This window comes from Osmia bicornis, chromosome 10 (assembly GCF_907164935.1).
Source record: "Osmia bicornis bicornis chromosome 10, iOsmBic2.1, whole genome shotgun sequence".
Lineage (NCBI taxonomy): Eukaryota > Metazoa > Arthropoda > Insecta > Hymenoptera > Megachilidae > Osmia > Osmia bicornis.
The window spans coordinates 2,400,581-2,418,420 of NC_060225.1; the positions used below are offsets into that span (position 1 = coordinate 2,400,581).

The 17,840-nt window shown below is 30.7% G+C and overlaps 1 protein-coding gene across 1 annotated transcript in view; it reads left to right on the forward strand.

Annotated features, from left to right (window-relative positions):
* Window positions 1-1,526: 1,526 nt before the first annotated feature.
* Window positions 1,527-17,840, forward strand: part of LOC114879492 (filamin-A) — a 101,112-nt gene continuing 84,798 nt past the window's right edge. Inside the window, 2 exon segments of the mRNA XM_029194455.2 lie at window positions 1,527-1,726; window positions 8,046-8,407. Of these exon segments, the coding sequence (XP_029050288.2) occupies window positions 8,065-8,407 (343 nt within the window). The 5' untranslated portion in view covers window positions 1,527-1,726; window positions 8,046-8,064.

The window sequence follows — 17,840 nt, forward strand, 5'->3', positions numbered from 1 at the left end:
GATCGTCGCGTGCTATTGACCGATGCGATCACACACTAATCGCGTCGCCTGACAAAGAAGAAAAATGAGACTTCGCGACAAAGCGAGATGGTACGAAGTCAGCGTTGCGGCGAATTTTGAATGCGAGGATTAAACGTGGGAACAAGGCGGAGCGTGCGAAGTGCTCCCTTTGCTCCTGTGCCGTCCCGCTCGTCAACTTCTCATCGGTCAATAAGTGGTAATGCTTCTTTTTATTTGAGGAAAGCTCATATTCTACAGGTATTCATCCTGGGGTTTGAAACCAACTCGTACAGTGCTGAACATGCTAGCCTTCTCTAAGGATATGGATGTAAGGGAAGAGAACTCAACCAATGGTGGATTATTAAATGAATCAATTCACTTTAAAACAAATGCTAAATCGAATATTTTTTAGTGTAATTCAAATCAGATCTACCCAGGTGTAATGCATAGTGAATTTGGAATATTAAATAGACTGGTGGAGTTTTCTTTCTCTACAGTATCAATCATAGTGTCAGTTCGTCTAGTGAAAAAGCACTGAAGGGGAAAGTGCCCTTACCACCTCATGCCAATAAGGCATAATGGCTGCGCGCTCGCGCGTGATCCCTCATTCACATGAGGTGGTAGGGGCACCTTCCCCTTTAGTGCTTTTTCACTAGACGAACTGACACTATGATTGATACTGTACATCACATTTTCCCTAGGGAAGACTACCATGCTCAGTCCTGTACATCACTTTGAAACATCATACATCCTCCTACCTTATCAAAAACATATAAAGAAAGTGGATAGAACTAGTTTATAAGAAGAATAATATACTAGTTTATAATAAGAATATTGATTTTATGCCAGCATGTTCACCATCTGTTTAACATTGAAAAACAATTTTAAGCAATTTATCTTGATACTCTTGAATAAGTAATTGGAGACGGTAACAGATCACAATATACCTCAAAGTTTACGCTGTATTTGAGGTAAACTTGAAAATTGTTTCGCAAGAAAAACCGTATTTTGGCCACTGATTAGCGAATAAATCAACTTTAAGTGGCTTTACCGCATCCCTGCGGGATTTAATTGGAAATTAGTCACAACGTCTTAACACTTGTTCACGATTGACTCAACGATACAGTTACTTTGAATTATTTGGAGATTACGTGTTACTTTTGAATCTCTATGACGTCAATTTTCACTTTCATGAGATTCTATGAAACTGAAAACTTTTATAAACTTTGAAACCAAGCTGAAGTATATAATACTTAAAGTGTAGTGATTTTAAGTTACTATCTGAAGTCATAGAAGAAAATGGAGGATGTAGTGAAAGAAATATCTAGTGTAATAAATTACGATAGACAATAGAAATAGAGATATGAAGAAAAAAAGATAAGGGACGAATTAGAAAGATCGGCGTGTGTGTATATATAGTTCTTCTTTGCTCATAGAGTAGGAGGGTGTTGAAGAGAGGGTGGCGAAGAGGGGACAGCTATTCTCGGAGTTCGTCGCTACGTTTTCCCTCTCTTCCAAATTCGGCGGCAGTAAACGTCAGTAAAGCTTTGTAAATCGCAACGAATAGTGTAAAGGATTCCTTCTTTTTATCATTATCATTCAAGTTTCAAGTGGTTTTTCCTCGTGTTACGATTTAGTGCGTATCAAAGTGCATTAGTGCAAGTCAAATTTCTAAAAATATTTCATAATAGTGTGAATACAAGTTACCCATCAATTTGTGAATAAGGTAGTGATAAATATCTGTGTTTAATTAGAAGAAAAAAGGTTACAATCTTTGATATTTATCTCTTACATTCGGTTCGTACTTCCTGTATTTATAGCTACGAAATAGGCATACTGTTCATAGTGTCAATGTCTACCGTATATAATTTAGTTCCTCCTAGTGAAATTTGACTATTTATAAAACTTCACTTTCACTTTGCATTTTATTGGTATTCGAAATTATATTTATTAATTTATAGCACCCCTTAACCCTCGGGTGGCGGACCATGGAGAAAGCCCCAATTTTAATTTAATTTTTTTTAAATTAAGGTTTTAACGTTGCTTCAACATCAAAGGCTATTAATTTAATTTTGTATTTCATAATATTTTCTTTTTTTTTTTAATTTTAAACTGTTCCTTTGAAAATTATTTTTTCAATATACGAAACTCCATGTATATAATTTGTAAGTCTGGGTCTCGATTAACCCAGACTCCGCTGTTCAAGGGTTAATGGTTAATGGTTAATGATAGAGTTATTAAAATTGTGAGTTTTTTTAAAATAAATTTCCTTAGAAAAATTTTTTCAAAAACAAAGTCGAATATAACAAAATTTTATTCTTTATTTTCGGCTAATTTTTTTACATAGAATCAACCCCCTTTCGGTTGCACCATCAATATTGAGACACCCTGTAGTCGAAATCATAATTTATATCTCATTCTATTGTTTTGTTTTGTTGTTGAATTCATTATTAAATAAAAAATAATTAATTACGTTTATTATTAAATAAATTGAAGCTAAAAGAAATTAGGAAATATATTAGGGAAAAGGATTGATCCTAGAAACCAAGGGTAGTATTGCGAATGATCTAACGACAAGGATGGCTTAACTTGATAGTTAATTTTCTAACTTTTTAAATATTTTACTATGTGCACTTTTTTCGTAGAATATGACTTAGTTGCACGTGTATATGCAAGTTTATTGTACTATGACGAAATTGTGTACATCGTCTATTGTAATTTTGCAAGTTGCAATTTTACCGCATTTAGGTAATACATTTATGCTTTTTTTTTCTTTTTTGTAATGGTAAAAAATGTAGATTTACATTCTTTACATTTTGTAGATTTACATTCTTTTATTTGTACATTTTGTGTGATAAAATGATATCAATTAATAAGCGAACAAGTGAAAAATTTTAATTAACGCGCATACAAATACCTATAGCGCTTCTTACATTTGTTGCAGCTAAAAATAACGAGACAATAGGTATTGGAAAGTATAATCTATCTAATTAGTTTAATTCATGTTTTGCAAGTTTAATACTTCATTATACCATAGTAGAAATTTTTATTGTTCTCCATGTGATTTACATATACTTTAAATAATAACTAGAAATTCGATATGTACATTAAATAATCTTTATCGAGGTTACTATGCATTGTTTGCAAATATATTTTAGTAAAATAAATGTCAGCTTTTCCTGAATTAAATTTTGCATAGGGTTTTTGATTGTCAATTAATCCATATTTCAATACACATTTTATTAAAATAGTAAAAACTATGATATAAGAAGTATTCAAGAATCATAAATGTTGATCGAGATCAAATCAGGCTTCGCTAAGGAAAATGGCGATGTAGGGGAAACTGGGCTTCTCAAAACCTTAATCTTGACTATATTAATATTAGAACGATTTAGAAAAAGAAATAATACAAGTTTGGATTATTAAATATTATAGAATTTAGTATATAACTGAGAAATATGTATAACATATAAATATCAATTCAAATTCTCCCGCGTAAACGTTTATACGCGGGTGGTGGGAGGCCATAGATCTATACATATATGGGGCCTCGTTCGCCGCCTCATCATTTTCCCTGGGGATGTCGATGGGGAAGGATGGGAAGAATTCAGGACAATATTACTTTTTTCTAGGAAAGCTTGATTTGATCACGAGTGTACACAAAACTTATGGATATAATTATATAGTTATAAAAAAGGAATTAAACATTTTTTGCGGAATTCGAATCGTCGCGACAAATCATTCTGTAGCATGTAACATTAGTTTTATTTCAATTTAAAATCTTTTTTTTTTAATATAATGGATACATGCACAAAAATTTAACTATGGAATATTAATGTTGTACTGTAATTTGTGCTTATGTTCATCAATTTAATGTAGTTCTTATGCTTAGGAGATTAACATTTCTTAATACTGACAAATTAATTTTCCTTTTGGTATTAAGAAAAAATGAATTTAATGCCTGTTATATTTTTTATATTGCTCTTCTTATTTAATTAGTTTGACGAAGTAGCTGATATTCTGCAAAATGGAAATTCGCAGTTCAACTGTCGCGACAGTTGCAACATGTCGCCTGTAACAAGTAGCATACTGAGGACAAACTTTGCCGTAGCGAAGGGGTTAAAACTTCTTATCTATAAAATAATTTTTAACAAAAAATACAACCGACTTCGAAATGCACTAAAAAGTATGAAATAATTTCTACTTCATTTATACAAATACCAAACAGCTATTAACAAAACCTATTTACTCGTTAAATAGTATACTAAATACATTTCAACCTTTTCAGAGGCGGCGCAAAATTAAAAACTTTTCTTATACTAGGAAGATTCAGGCGTCGACAACCTATCAAATCATTATTGGCAGCATCGTATATTCGGGTATTTTTAATTTTGCGCCCCCCCCCGAAAAGGTTGAAATGTATTTAGTATACTATTTAACGAGTTTTGTTAATAGCTGTTGGGTATTTGTATAAATGAAGTAGAAATTATTTCATACTTTTTAGTGCATTTCGGAGTCGGTTGTATTTTTTGTTAAAAATTATTTTATTTCACACTTTTTAGTGGAACGAGCAGTATTTGTAGGATGCCGTAAGGTGGTTTACCATTCTTATTGGTTAATTGCAATAACGATAGTTTTTAACGATAACAAGTTCCATACAAGTTATCACAATAGTTATTAACAATAACAAATTGCATAAATTTTTGCAAGTGAAATATCGCGGAAATATCTCCTATTAGATGTGAAAGGTTTCATCGCAATCGGTACATGCCTTGCAGAGTACCCATGTATACATACAGGGTGTCCCAGAACTGGGGTAGGACCCGTGGAGGGATGATTGCTGATGTTATTCTAAACAACTTTCTCCTTTGCCAAAATGTTGGTTAAGGATTCGTTTTCGAGTTATTAACGAAAAACACTGGCCAATCAGAGCGCGCCTTTATCGCGGGCCGAACCACGAGAGTATTGGGGATGCTCTGCGTTCAAACCGTGGTCGTGATCAAATGCATCAGCACCACGTCGGTGTAATAGGATTCGTTTTTCATGAGCAACCAATAATTCGATACTATTATTCCTTTCTTTTTCAATTCATTATTCGATACAACTTTCGCCCAACGAATCCTATTATACCGACGTGGTGCTGATACACTTGATCATGACCACTGTTTGAACGCAGAGCATACCCAACACTATCGTGGTTCGGCCCGCGCTAAAGGCGCGCTCTGATTGGCCAGTGTTTTTCGTTAATAACTCGAAAACTAAGGCTTAACCAACATTTTGGCAAAGGAATAAGTTGTTTAGAATGACCTCAGCAATCATCCCTCTACGGGTCCTACCCCAGTTCTGGAACACCCTGTATAAGAAACAGTAGAGAATCGGTGACTGCATGCTGACTCAACATACCAGTAGAGGCACGTAGGCATACGTAGAATTCAATGTAGTAGTAACAATAGTTTTTCATGAATATCTCGGAAACTAAAACTTTCCGTGAATTGTGCGTAATGAAAAAGTTGTTCAGAATCATGTCCCTGACAACATATTAAAAGGTCATTGAAATCGTCCAATCTTGACATTGAAAACTTCCTGTATTTTGCAATAACAATGAAAAAATGAAAAATTTTTTTTCAATGGGACCAACCGGAAGATATACCGTACAAGATGTAAAAGGTTTCGTTCCGATTGGTACTAATCGGTTAAAAACTTGAATGTATTTGTTGAGTCAGAAACAGCAGAGCAGTCAGAATAATAATTTCTTCTTATGTATTTGTTTAGCTGGATTTGAAAGTGAAAATTCAGAAATAGGTGTAGATAATTTGAAATGTACTGTTAAGTTGGAATAGTAATATTTAAATTAAAATTAGAATATTTTATAACACTTCATAATTTATATGGTTGTTTAGTAAGAACAATTATTTTCAAAATTTGCTTAATTTCATTTAAGACTGTTTATTTAATGTGAGTAACGGTCGGGCTTACTTCATTGTCTTCCTTTTGTTTACAATGCTTTTTACACTATTTCTTAATTTGAATAGTATTTTCGACGAGAAAATCTATCTTTTACACGTAATATTAGACCTTGGAAAAAAAGACACGTATATTTGTACATTCTAAAGATATCTTGGCACTAAACTGCAAGACGTTTGTCGTGATTTCATGTGAAACTGATTAATTTTCTATTACGTTTATGAAGCATAGCCGACGAATGTTTGATAGCTCCGGGTCCCCAAAATTTTAATGTGATCCTGTTCAATACTATTCTGAATATAAATTAGTCGATTTCCAGTTACAGCAATAATGAAAATAAAAATAAAAATGAACGAAAATGTTATGTTATTAAATCGTGTCAGATATTTGATATATCAAATTGGAAATTAATACGTTATCATCTATTATTTAATGTGATATCTTCATTAATTCAAATTGTATAGTAGTCTATGATAAATGAATATTCAATTAGATACAAATAAATATGTTTAGATGGGTCATTGTATCAGTATATTTTACGAGACAGAATAAAAAGAAAATATGTTATAAAAGAAATTTAACTTGAAATAGAGCACGTTGAGGGCCTTACATATTCTTAGTACGCTACTGCTTTAGAGTAGCTCGACGACACAAGAGTAATAAACACGACACGTGTAAATAGTTCAGGTAAATATTGTCGACGTGTTCTCGGTCAGTACCGTATCTAAAACCAGAAGTCTATTATCGTATTTTTCTTAAAAGTCATTTAACGAAGCATTATTTTGCACAGTCATTCATAAAAGTTTTCGTACATATTATCAAAGGGTCATTTTATTTAAAATAAACAATAAGGTATTATATATAATATTTCTTAATAGCTTATGACTTCATATTTTGTAGAAAGAAATACACGAAAATTAATTTAAAAAGTAATTAAGGAGAACCTGTCAAGTATTTTAGAAGCAACATGGTAAAAAATTTAATTAAATTTCACCATAAAATTAGTACATACTAATGAATGACTCAGGCAGTTCAAAAAACATAATTGTATGTAAGAATGCACACTTTTGTAAATTGTATAGGTGGATTCTTTTCGCGTATACTTCCGAAAGGCCCCATCACCCCAGGAAACCAAATTTCGGATTTATAGTAATTGAGGGAACTGGCAAATAAACCGTTCTCGAGATATACAGGGTATTCTAAAAGTGCGGAAACCCCCTATTACCTCGATAAGAACGCATTTTCACGGAAAATGACTAACCTAACCCTAACCCTAACCCTAACCTAGGTTTTCACGGAAAATGACTAACCTAACCCTAACCCTAACCCTAACCTAGGTTAGGTTAGTCATTTTCCGTGAAAATGCGGTCTTATCAAGATAATAGGGGGTTTCCGCACTTTTAGAATACCCTGTATATCTGGAGAACGGTTTATTTGCCAGTTCTGAAAATGGTCTCATTCGATTTCTCGTCCCTCAATTACTATAAATCCGATGTTTGGTTGTCCTGGGGTGATGGGGCCTTTCGGAAGTTTCCCCTGTTATTATTTATTTCAATTAAAGTGACCTGTTTGTATGATGTACAGCTTCGAGCATTGTAGACTTCTTCAGAAAAAATGGCGCTGTAGGGGAAGGCCTTAAATTTTAAATTTAGAAATTCTGAAGTTTAAATTTTGAAATTTATAATATTGGATAACTAAAAATTCCGTAAATTTTTCAAAATTAATTTCAATATTAATTTAGAATATTATTATATGGTTACAGAATAATATTAATATTATAGCAAGCGGTGGGGTTTTCTTTCCCTACATTTCCCTAGGGAAACCCAAAATGTTGAATACTGCACCTATGACAGAGTTTGGCGGGAAAAATTTGAATCGACCCGTATAAGAAAAGATGTATATAGATATAAAAGAAAGTAGAGAAAAAGAGAAAGCTAGCAAGTGTTGTTGATTGTGTCGAGAGAGTACGATGTCGATGCTTAGGGAGGGGAGGTGAAGTTACTGCGCAGAAACGTGTGCACGCACACAAGGTGAATTTCCACCACCATTGTACTCACCATCACAACTCTATGGTCCCGTAGGAACAAGCCGGCCGATAAAATGGGCGAGAACGATAAGTCAGTCAAGTGCGAGAACGCCGAGGAAGAAGAGTACGACGAGATGTTCGAGCAAGATTTGCAAGAGGACGCACAGTGGAAACGAATACAGCAGAATACGTTTACGAGATGGGCGAACGAAAGGCTAAAAGCAGCAAACAAAAATATTGATAATCTCGAGACTGATTTGTCGGATGGCCTTCGATTGATCTCGTTGATCGAGGTGCTTGCACAGAAGAAACTTCCGAAACACAGTCAACGGCCCACTTTCAGATCGCAGAAACTGGAAAATGTGTCCGTGGCTCTAAAGTTTTTGGATGACGAGGGAATCAGGATCGTTAACATTGGTGAGTGATACATACTTTCTTTCGTTATCTTATTTGGTCCATTTCTTTTCTTCTTTAAACTCTTGAAAGACAGTGGCCGGGTCTATTCAGACTCACGTTTCTTTATGAAAAACAAGGGAATACTGTGTTGCTGTGTTACATACATAAATCTAATAAATGTAACTACAATAGAAGCTACAGGTAGAGGATTACAGAGAGAAACAATACCGTTTCGGAAGTGTGGGAGATGCTTTGTGTGTATCGAAAGTGATAATAAATATAAATGTTACGTGAAAATTAATACATAGCTAATAAATAAATAATTCATAATTAATTAATATTTAAAATAATACATAATTAAATTGATATCATTTAAAATAAATACATAATAAATAAATTGTTTACATTTAAATAATATACAGCTCGTATTTAATAAATTAAAAAATTAATATTTCAATTAATAATTACGGAATGATATGTAGCAACTATTAGCAATTATTATATTAATTATTTATACTTATAAAATAAGTATTATTTATTTATATTAAATTCTTAATTTACTTATATTTTGCTACATGATTCTATTTCTGAAAATATAATTTTTACAGTTGTAAGTAAAAATTCATATTCTTAAGAGATATAAAATGAGAAAAATATTCGAATGGGCCTGTATTGACTTACTCACAGACCGCCATGGGATTGTGACGAACAGTGCGAGGAACAATGGACAAAAATAAAAAAAATCCGACGTGTGTAAACCATGATGTCATTAAGTATGTATATGTCAAACGTACATCCTAATAATATCAAAATTACTCAATAATAGTACAATTAATAATATCATCTTTATTCTTAACTCCTGAATAATGAAGCCTGGGTCAATTGTGACTCATACATAGAAAACATATAAGGATATTAAACTAAAGTTAAATGTATAATTTTTAAACGAAAGAGTTTCATATATTGAAAGAATAATTTTTAAAGAAACAATGTAAAATTTATGAAATGCAAATAGTCGTCGGAGGGTTATTAAATTATGTCGATCCATTATCAAAATTGAAAGTAGAATATTCCAATTTTCGGTAAATTGTTTTTGATTTAATTGACTTTTTTCGTGTTCAGTTTGATTTTTATAAGCTATTAAATATTATAATCCTTCTAGAACAAAGGGAAATATTTGTTAAAAATAATAATAAATTTCTTTAATTTTTAATTTGATGTTTTACCAACTTTTAGAAATTCAAAGTCAATTTGGCAAATACTCTCCGAGATAAAAGTTATAACATTCCAGGGTGTGTATTTTTTAAACAAATTCAAATTCAGCAAAATGATGACTTAAACATCCCCTAATTTCACGTATACTATATTATATTCAATTTTTAACAACATCCTGTATTCCCATCGTGAGGAATAATCAATTGTACCTGAAATGACTGAAATCATTATACAATTTTTTTATATTTCTATTATTTGGTTCAATTTTAAGAAGAGGCACGTTATTTAATGAATTTGGAAAAAATGAACAAAAATTTTTTAATCAATCCGAAATGATCATTTTTGTCACATTGTGCGATGGTTTGACAGTTCCGTGGTGGACCGTGAGTGGAGTATTATCATTAGAGTATTATAAATAGGATTTTTCGTTTCTAATCGTAAATGTCTAGTAACAAAAATGGTACGTCATTGTTTTTTATTTTGTTGTACTTGGGTCTAAATGCGTATTTCTATTAAGATAACATTGTACGAGGGACCATGTCTAATTTTTGGAAGGCAAAATCTATCTTACCGTTACCTAATTACGGTAATGATCATTATAGACCCGTTGATAATTATCAATTTTTATCAGTTAAGAATTTGAGTTCTTACTTACAATTAATATTTGCAACTTTAACAATAATTTTCTTTTTTTAAATATGAATCAAGAAAAACAAGAAAAAGGTGCAATAAAATATAAGTAAACAATGTTTGTTTAATAAGTATTGGTAATGTATAAAACTAATGAATATTATTTATATTTACTATTCTTAATTCCTAATAATTTTACAATTATTAAATAATAAATTCATTTTAAATTCATAAATGCAATATCAATTTTTTAGTTTATTAATAATTTGTTACTTTATTTTTTGATAACATTACTAGTTAAATTTATAATATTGAACAAAGCACTGTAATACTGTCCTTATCTCATGGTTACTAAATATAAGCAGAAGGTTTGAAAAACTACCATTCTACGTGACCTATCAGTTTGTTCGGACACGTTAAATCACTGTTTTCGTTACTTTTTGTTAGTCATTCTTGTAGTAATTTTAGGATATGTAGGGTACCCAAAATGTATGGGATATATTTTTACTTATAAAACATATTAACAATTTTAAAACTGTACCTAGAGGAAGCCTATTAATAGGATTTGCATTAACTGTTGCCGAAAAACCAATTAATAATTGTTTGATTATTACAAATTGATCTGTTGAAATAATACAAGTTAAATATACTTAAATTAAGAGGAAATTGAAAGTAAGCAATTTCCAATCACAGTCAAGTTCTGTGGTGATAGTGTTTACATACTTTATATGTAAATAAATAATGTGCTAACTCACATTTATAATATTAAAAATTGATAAAAATCGTTTTTGGGTATATATACTTTGTTATTTTATTACAGTAATAATATCTTAATGCAATATTTAAAAATGTATGTTTATGATAGTTTGGATTATCTGTTGTGCATCCCAATTAAAAGTAGGCATAAACTATATGGAATTTTTTATATTTCATTACACTTCTCTATAATTTACATTTAAGTAATTTTGCTAATACTACATAAAATAATGCTACGAAATTCTCATATTTTATGAAATATAACACTTCGTTATTAATGAAACTTTATTAAAAAGAGGATATAATATGTGACATTTCTTTCTTGAACGTATAACGAAATAGCGTGATTAATGATAATAACTGATTAATCTGCAGAATTTGAATCTAGCTATCAATTTAGCCGAGCTATGCAAATTTCGAAGCTCGAAGAACTACATATTATATGCAAACGTAGGAGCTCATACTTTGGAAATAAAGAATTTGCAAAGCCAGGAACTTGCTTAAAGGATATTTTATAAATTCATTAGTGTAACATTTATTCATTAATTTATGATTACATTTGATTATTTTGGTTATGGTTTAGAATTAGAATACGAAACACTTATTGTTCAAGAAGTGTAATTAAAAAAGAAAAAAGATAAAACGCTGTGCAGATAGGAATTTAAATATTTAAATTATTATATCAGTGAACAAAATATATATTTATAATTGATTTAATGAATTTTAATGAATATTAGATGTGTATATTATTTGATACTTCAAATCGATTAATGAATGAAACTTTCCGAAATAAAGAAAAAAATTAGAGAAACTATATCTATAATTTAAGTATACATACATAGTATTATGAGGGTCATCGCAATTTTTGGCAAAAATAAATGTCATCGCATAGCTGTGGTAGTAAAATTTTGCACACCTCAGATTTGCTTATAGTACAGTCTTTGCAGAAATACGATGATCGTAAATGTCAATGATCTGTAAAGTCATACATCATTTCCAATGCTGAAAGAATATCTATTTGAAATATTATCAACAGGTTGCACAAGAATACTGATAACCATAACGATAATAATTTTATAACATTAATTTAATAACGATAAATTTTCAGTTAATGAAAAAGGCATCGAATTAATTCTATTACAATATATTAATTAATACATTGTAATAGAACAATCGATTTTAATTTTCATTTTCTCATTCATAAATACACTAGATTTATGACTATACTACCTATATTTCTGCACTGACTATACAAGGCATGAAGAGATACTATACAAACTACGAAAATAATGTTTCTCGCTTTACCACACGGAGCAGAATAAAATAGATAATTATTAAAATTTAAGTTCCACCGATCATTGCTTTTTTTTGCAATGGGTAAGGGATGGGAGACCGACAGAATTTCTCTCCCTGTAACTGTTCCTGTGAGTTCGTGGCCCACAAAGTTAACAAAATATTAAATTAGAAACGAATTTTAATTTGATATGGTATTTCATATTATTTTCATTTTCACAATTTTATACTGTTCGTGTATATGAAACCCTTTCGTTAAATAATGATACATTTAATTTTATGTGAATATTCTTGTATATGTTTTATAAGATTGGGTCACCATTGACCCAAATGTCATGGAGACTAATAATAAGCAATGCTTACAAAAGTAACATAATACTATTAATAATAACAGAACAGAGGTTGATGTTGGACTAATAATATAAATTACAAATTTGAAAAATAATAAAAATTTCAATATGTTTTATTATACACGTCCAGTTAAAATAAGAAATTTTGATTTAAAAAGGTGTCTGTACTGTATATTCTGTTAAAAATTTTATAAACTATCGAACGTGCACGGGTTCAATAATTTGTCGGTTCCTGACCTACCTGCAAAGTTTCATTGAAATGGGTACGTGACACCTAATGCGGTCCCCTTTGATAGTATACGTCTGAAATTACACGGCTACTGTCTTTCATGGTCCGTCATCCGTATGTTAACGTAATCGCACTGAATAACATATTCCGTATTACCTCATGCGTGTATTAACCCTTGAATGACGCATACCTAGAAACTCACATGGTTAGCTGATACAAGGTCGATTTGACTCATAGTAAAGAGTTGATTATACACTGTTCTGCAGACGGATTTCTGTGAAGAACTCAACAAATATATGGAGTGAGGCACGTAAAGTCTGATAGTTGAATATTATTGATAATGTTATTACAAGAAAATTCAAGTATTTTAAGGGAGTTACTTTTTGTCTTGATTTAATTTTTTCTATATGAAGGCGTCCAGGATAATGTAGGATCATCACCTTTTTTTAAAATGTGAAATTACACGCGGAATTCTTTCTCCAACCTTTTTTCAAAATTTTAACTAATATTTTATAGACCACTCCCATGAGAATCACCCTCTATATCTCTCACCTTTTCCTCCTTCCCCTTCTTGATTAATGTTTCAAATGAATTTGGTAATTCTTTATAAAGAAGTTGTATTATGAAATAATAGTAAAAAAATTAATTATCTCTAATTTGTGAGACATTTCAAATTCATTTCCAAAAGATGGTAAATTTATTTGTAGAGTTCATGCAGGAGGGAAGTATATTTAAAAATGTTTTAATTATGGGTCAAAAGGACCATGATCTAAAACGTTCATATTCCTAGGGTTATATGATATACATGACTTCTGAATTTAAAACGTTTTATCTTGTATAATCATGACAGAATGATACCAACTAGTTTTGCAATAATAAATTTATTATTGAAATATAAATATAAATTTAAATTTATTATTATACTCTTGCACAGCAGAGTCTGGGCCAATCAAGGATATTAATTTAAAATTAAATTTATTAATATCGAAGGAATGGTGTAAAATTTAGGAAATTAAAATAATATGAAACTGTGACCCTCTCCCTGGTTCGCCACAAGTGTAGTGGTTCGAATACCTACATATGTATGTGCTAGCTGGACAAAATTAATTTTCAAATATACAGAAACTAATTGCTGTAATATCATATATAATAACGATACATTAAAACCCTTAAGTACTAAACTCTTGAACCCTCTTTTCACAGTAGATTTGTATATCACGATTTATAGACAGACAATGAATCAACAAATTAATATAATTTCAAATCTATGATGGATATAGCATCTGAAAGCATCTATTTTAGTTTAAATTACTATAAATTATCAAAAACCTTTTATGTTTCGAGTCAATTAATTCATATTAGAAATTTGCATAATATAATGATTTGTCAGTGATTTACTATATGCTCCTCGTCATCCCACGTAAGAAGAATTCAACGAGTGAAAAGTCGAGACCTTTTACTTTATTTTAATCGCTTATTTGATTTGCAAAACTTTGCAAAACTGTACTAAATGATAAAATTAACCTTAACGTTCATGCTCGCCCGATACTAATTTTGATTTATTGAGAATGTTCCTAGTTATAGGATTGCCTCGAAATAAGCAACTCGTTCGGGACCGAACAGTTTCTTATTACGAAGCAGGTATGCTATTCGGCTTGACGAATGAGAGATCGTCAAGATACGTCATTCGTAGAAACGAGTGAGAGATCCGAGGTAGCGGCAAACGGACCTCTCACTTTGTGAGCGACTTGAAACAAGGAGGGGATAGCGAGTTGCTTATTTCGAAGCAGAGACCACTTGCTTATTTCGAGGCAATCCTTTAGTTCGGATTCGTTAGTTAATATAATATAATTGATTTATTTGAAAAAGATGTAGAAGGAACAGTTATAGTTAAATGAATAGTAATCTGGAATAAACTGTATGAGGTAGAATTCTTTATTTCAAGTTTATGATAATTCCTTTAATGGTTTATGTAACACGCAGTCGAATGTTATCGTGCAAGAGAGCAGGCTTTCGATTTTCTTGACCGAAAATGGACAGTTCCCGTTTAATGTATCACTTGATTTGGTTAACTACAACGTATACTATATAGGTAGTGCAGTAACCGTCTGGTGCGATTGCAAAAGGTCATAGCACATTACGTTCTATGTGTTCTATCAAGTGACCTTTTACTTTTAGCGAAGATCCATTTTTCTATTAATATTTTACGCTTCTTACATCGCCATTTTGTCCTATTTTTATTTTTACATCCTCTAATTAATATTGCCAGGTCTGAATCGTTGGAACCAGTTTCTGCGAATATTTCATTACCAAAAATGGTATAAATTGATGTGCATACTTTTAACCCTTATATGGTTTTCAAAAATAGTTATATCCATAGGATTCTTCATTGATATTTTACTGAACTTAATTTCTTATGTTATGATCAATTCTTGTTATATTATATGGTGTTATTCAGTAGACATTTGTAATACAAATTTTAATTCACAATTTAAACTTTAACTTTTTGTCACAATGAAAGAAAAGGTACTAGCATTTGAACATGTTAATTACCAAAATTAACCAAATACAAATATAACAACCACGCAGATTATTGTATTATAAATTAATATAAATGGCTTTACAGACGGCCCTGTTCTAAACCTTTCATTTACTATGCTAAAAAATATTGAATGAAATTGTTTTTAAAATAGTTGACCTTTTGTTACATAATTTAAAAAAAATACATTTTTAAACTTTTACAAAAGGTAATAACAGTAATCCAATTTTTACCTATATTTGTATAAAATAAAATTGTTTAATATTGAAAAAGTGCAACCTTCTCTTTTCTATAATTTTATTGATAGTATATTCTTTTATGTACCATATTTGCAACACAATAGAACGAGAAGTCAATAAAAGTTTCTAACCTATTCAGTCAATGTTCAAGACTACTTGAAAGTACAATATTACTTCCGTTTCCTGAAGTATCTATACGAGGCTCAAATCTATCTCATTTATTCGAGTGTACTTGGAAGTGCTATTTTTATTTTCTGATGTATTTATAGAAGATTCGAATACAATCAATCAAAGTCTGAATCTACTTGCGAGATACTTCATTCTATCACTATAGGCTATTGAAATGGAACGAGTTGCCAAAATCGTACTACTTGAAGTATTTAATATTACATTTCCCATTTGGCGTTAATTTGTTCAAGAATTGATATTGGAAATTGTAGCTTCGTGTTTAACATTTATTCTATTACACACTTAATTTGTTACCAAGAGTAAATTAAAGATAGTCTAAAATGTACACTCGCGATCAAATCAGGTTTCCCTAGGGAAAATGGCGGTATGTATAGAGGAAGTAGGAATTCTCCGAAGCTTAATTTTTACGATATTGATATTAAAAGTAATTTAGAAACAACGTAATATAATTTTCGATTATTAAATATTATAAAATTTCGTATGCAACTGAGAAATATGAAAAATGAATAAATATCAATTCAAATTTTCCCGCGTAAATGTTTACACAAACGTGGTAGGGCCAGACTTGTATAGTATATCTACAATGAGGCTCTCTCTCCTATATCGTCATTTTCTTCGGGAATGTCCATGGGGAAGGGCGGAAACCCGGGACATTGATTGATTAGATTCTGAATGTACAATTTAAGTAGCTGTACATAATTTAAAGGTAGTAGAAAATATTAAACAATAGTATAATTGAAAAAGACTAATGTATGATTCAATATTGATATTAATTAAACAACATTTATATATTAAAAGAGATAAATATTTTAAAATGTATTATATATTAATAATTATTAAGTCATTTATGATTATTTTTAGAATTTTAATTCATGCTTTATTTGTCTTGGTTAACACGTAGGAGTCACTGATAACTGGTGCCTTAAATTATAATTGATATATTTCAATAATTAATGAAGAAAAGAATTTTTAGAGATTGAGAAGCATTGCAATATCACTTATTAATAAACAAATTAAAACGAGGAAATCATAACACTATATAAAAATGTATTTACAGGATTTAAATTTATGTATTTATTCCAATATTCATGCAAAATGCTTAACCATAGTTAGGCATATGTATACGGTTCATCTGGGTCAGTAGAACAGTTCTATAAAATCAATGGCCTTGATAATGCATGAAAACTTAATTCATTCCTTCAAATATCTCAAACCATGATTTTTGATTTTTTACTATTCTTCAACTTAAAAATAGAATCTTAATCAAATATATTTTAAAAATATCTTTTCGTTCTAAATCTGTGAAAATGATAATATAATGCTCAAATCATAAACCAGATGTGTGCCAATATATTTTTATTGAAAATATTCACTTCTGACCCTAAGTTAGTTCTAAATGCTTATACGTGAAAGGTGTATCCGAAGAAGTAGACCGGCTACAAAAAGAAGTTAGGAGTAGAATCAGAGATGCTTGGAGGTCATATCTGGTACGGGCGTCGTGACGCAACCGGTTAGCCATCACTGACGTCATCGTCTAAATACGCGGTCGAATACGGTCGAGGGAAACACGTCATGGACACTCGAGTTAAGGAGCGATGCTACTGACAACTAAATACATAGACAGTCAATTTTATCGGCCACGAACAGTCTTTACTTGTGTCTGTAGGTCAGACAGCATGAAAATGTCAAATACAGTACTGTATGTACCAATTGACTATTATACCAATCAAAATCGCTGACTTCATGTTTCTTATTTTAAATTACGGAATTTATTAAAATTTACAATGTACTTTAATTTTTCGGAAGATAGAGAATTATTGTACATGTTAATTTATATCTCATTCTTTATTTATTTAGTTTCAATTTAGAAGGAGGTGCGCATTAAACACCATAGTTTTAGCGTTAATTATCCATTTTTTTTGTTTTATTTTTTTCTTTAAGTAGGTATATGTCCATGTCTTTTTGGTTCTAGTGTTAAAAATATGGTACAGTTTTATTTAAAAAAAAAGACTTT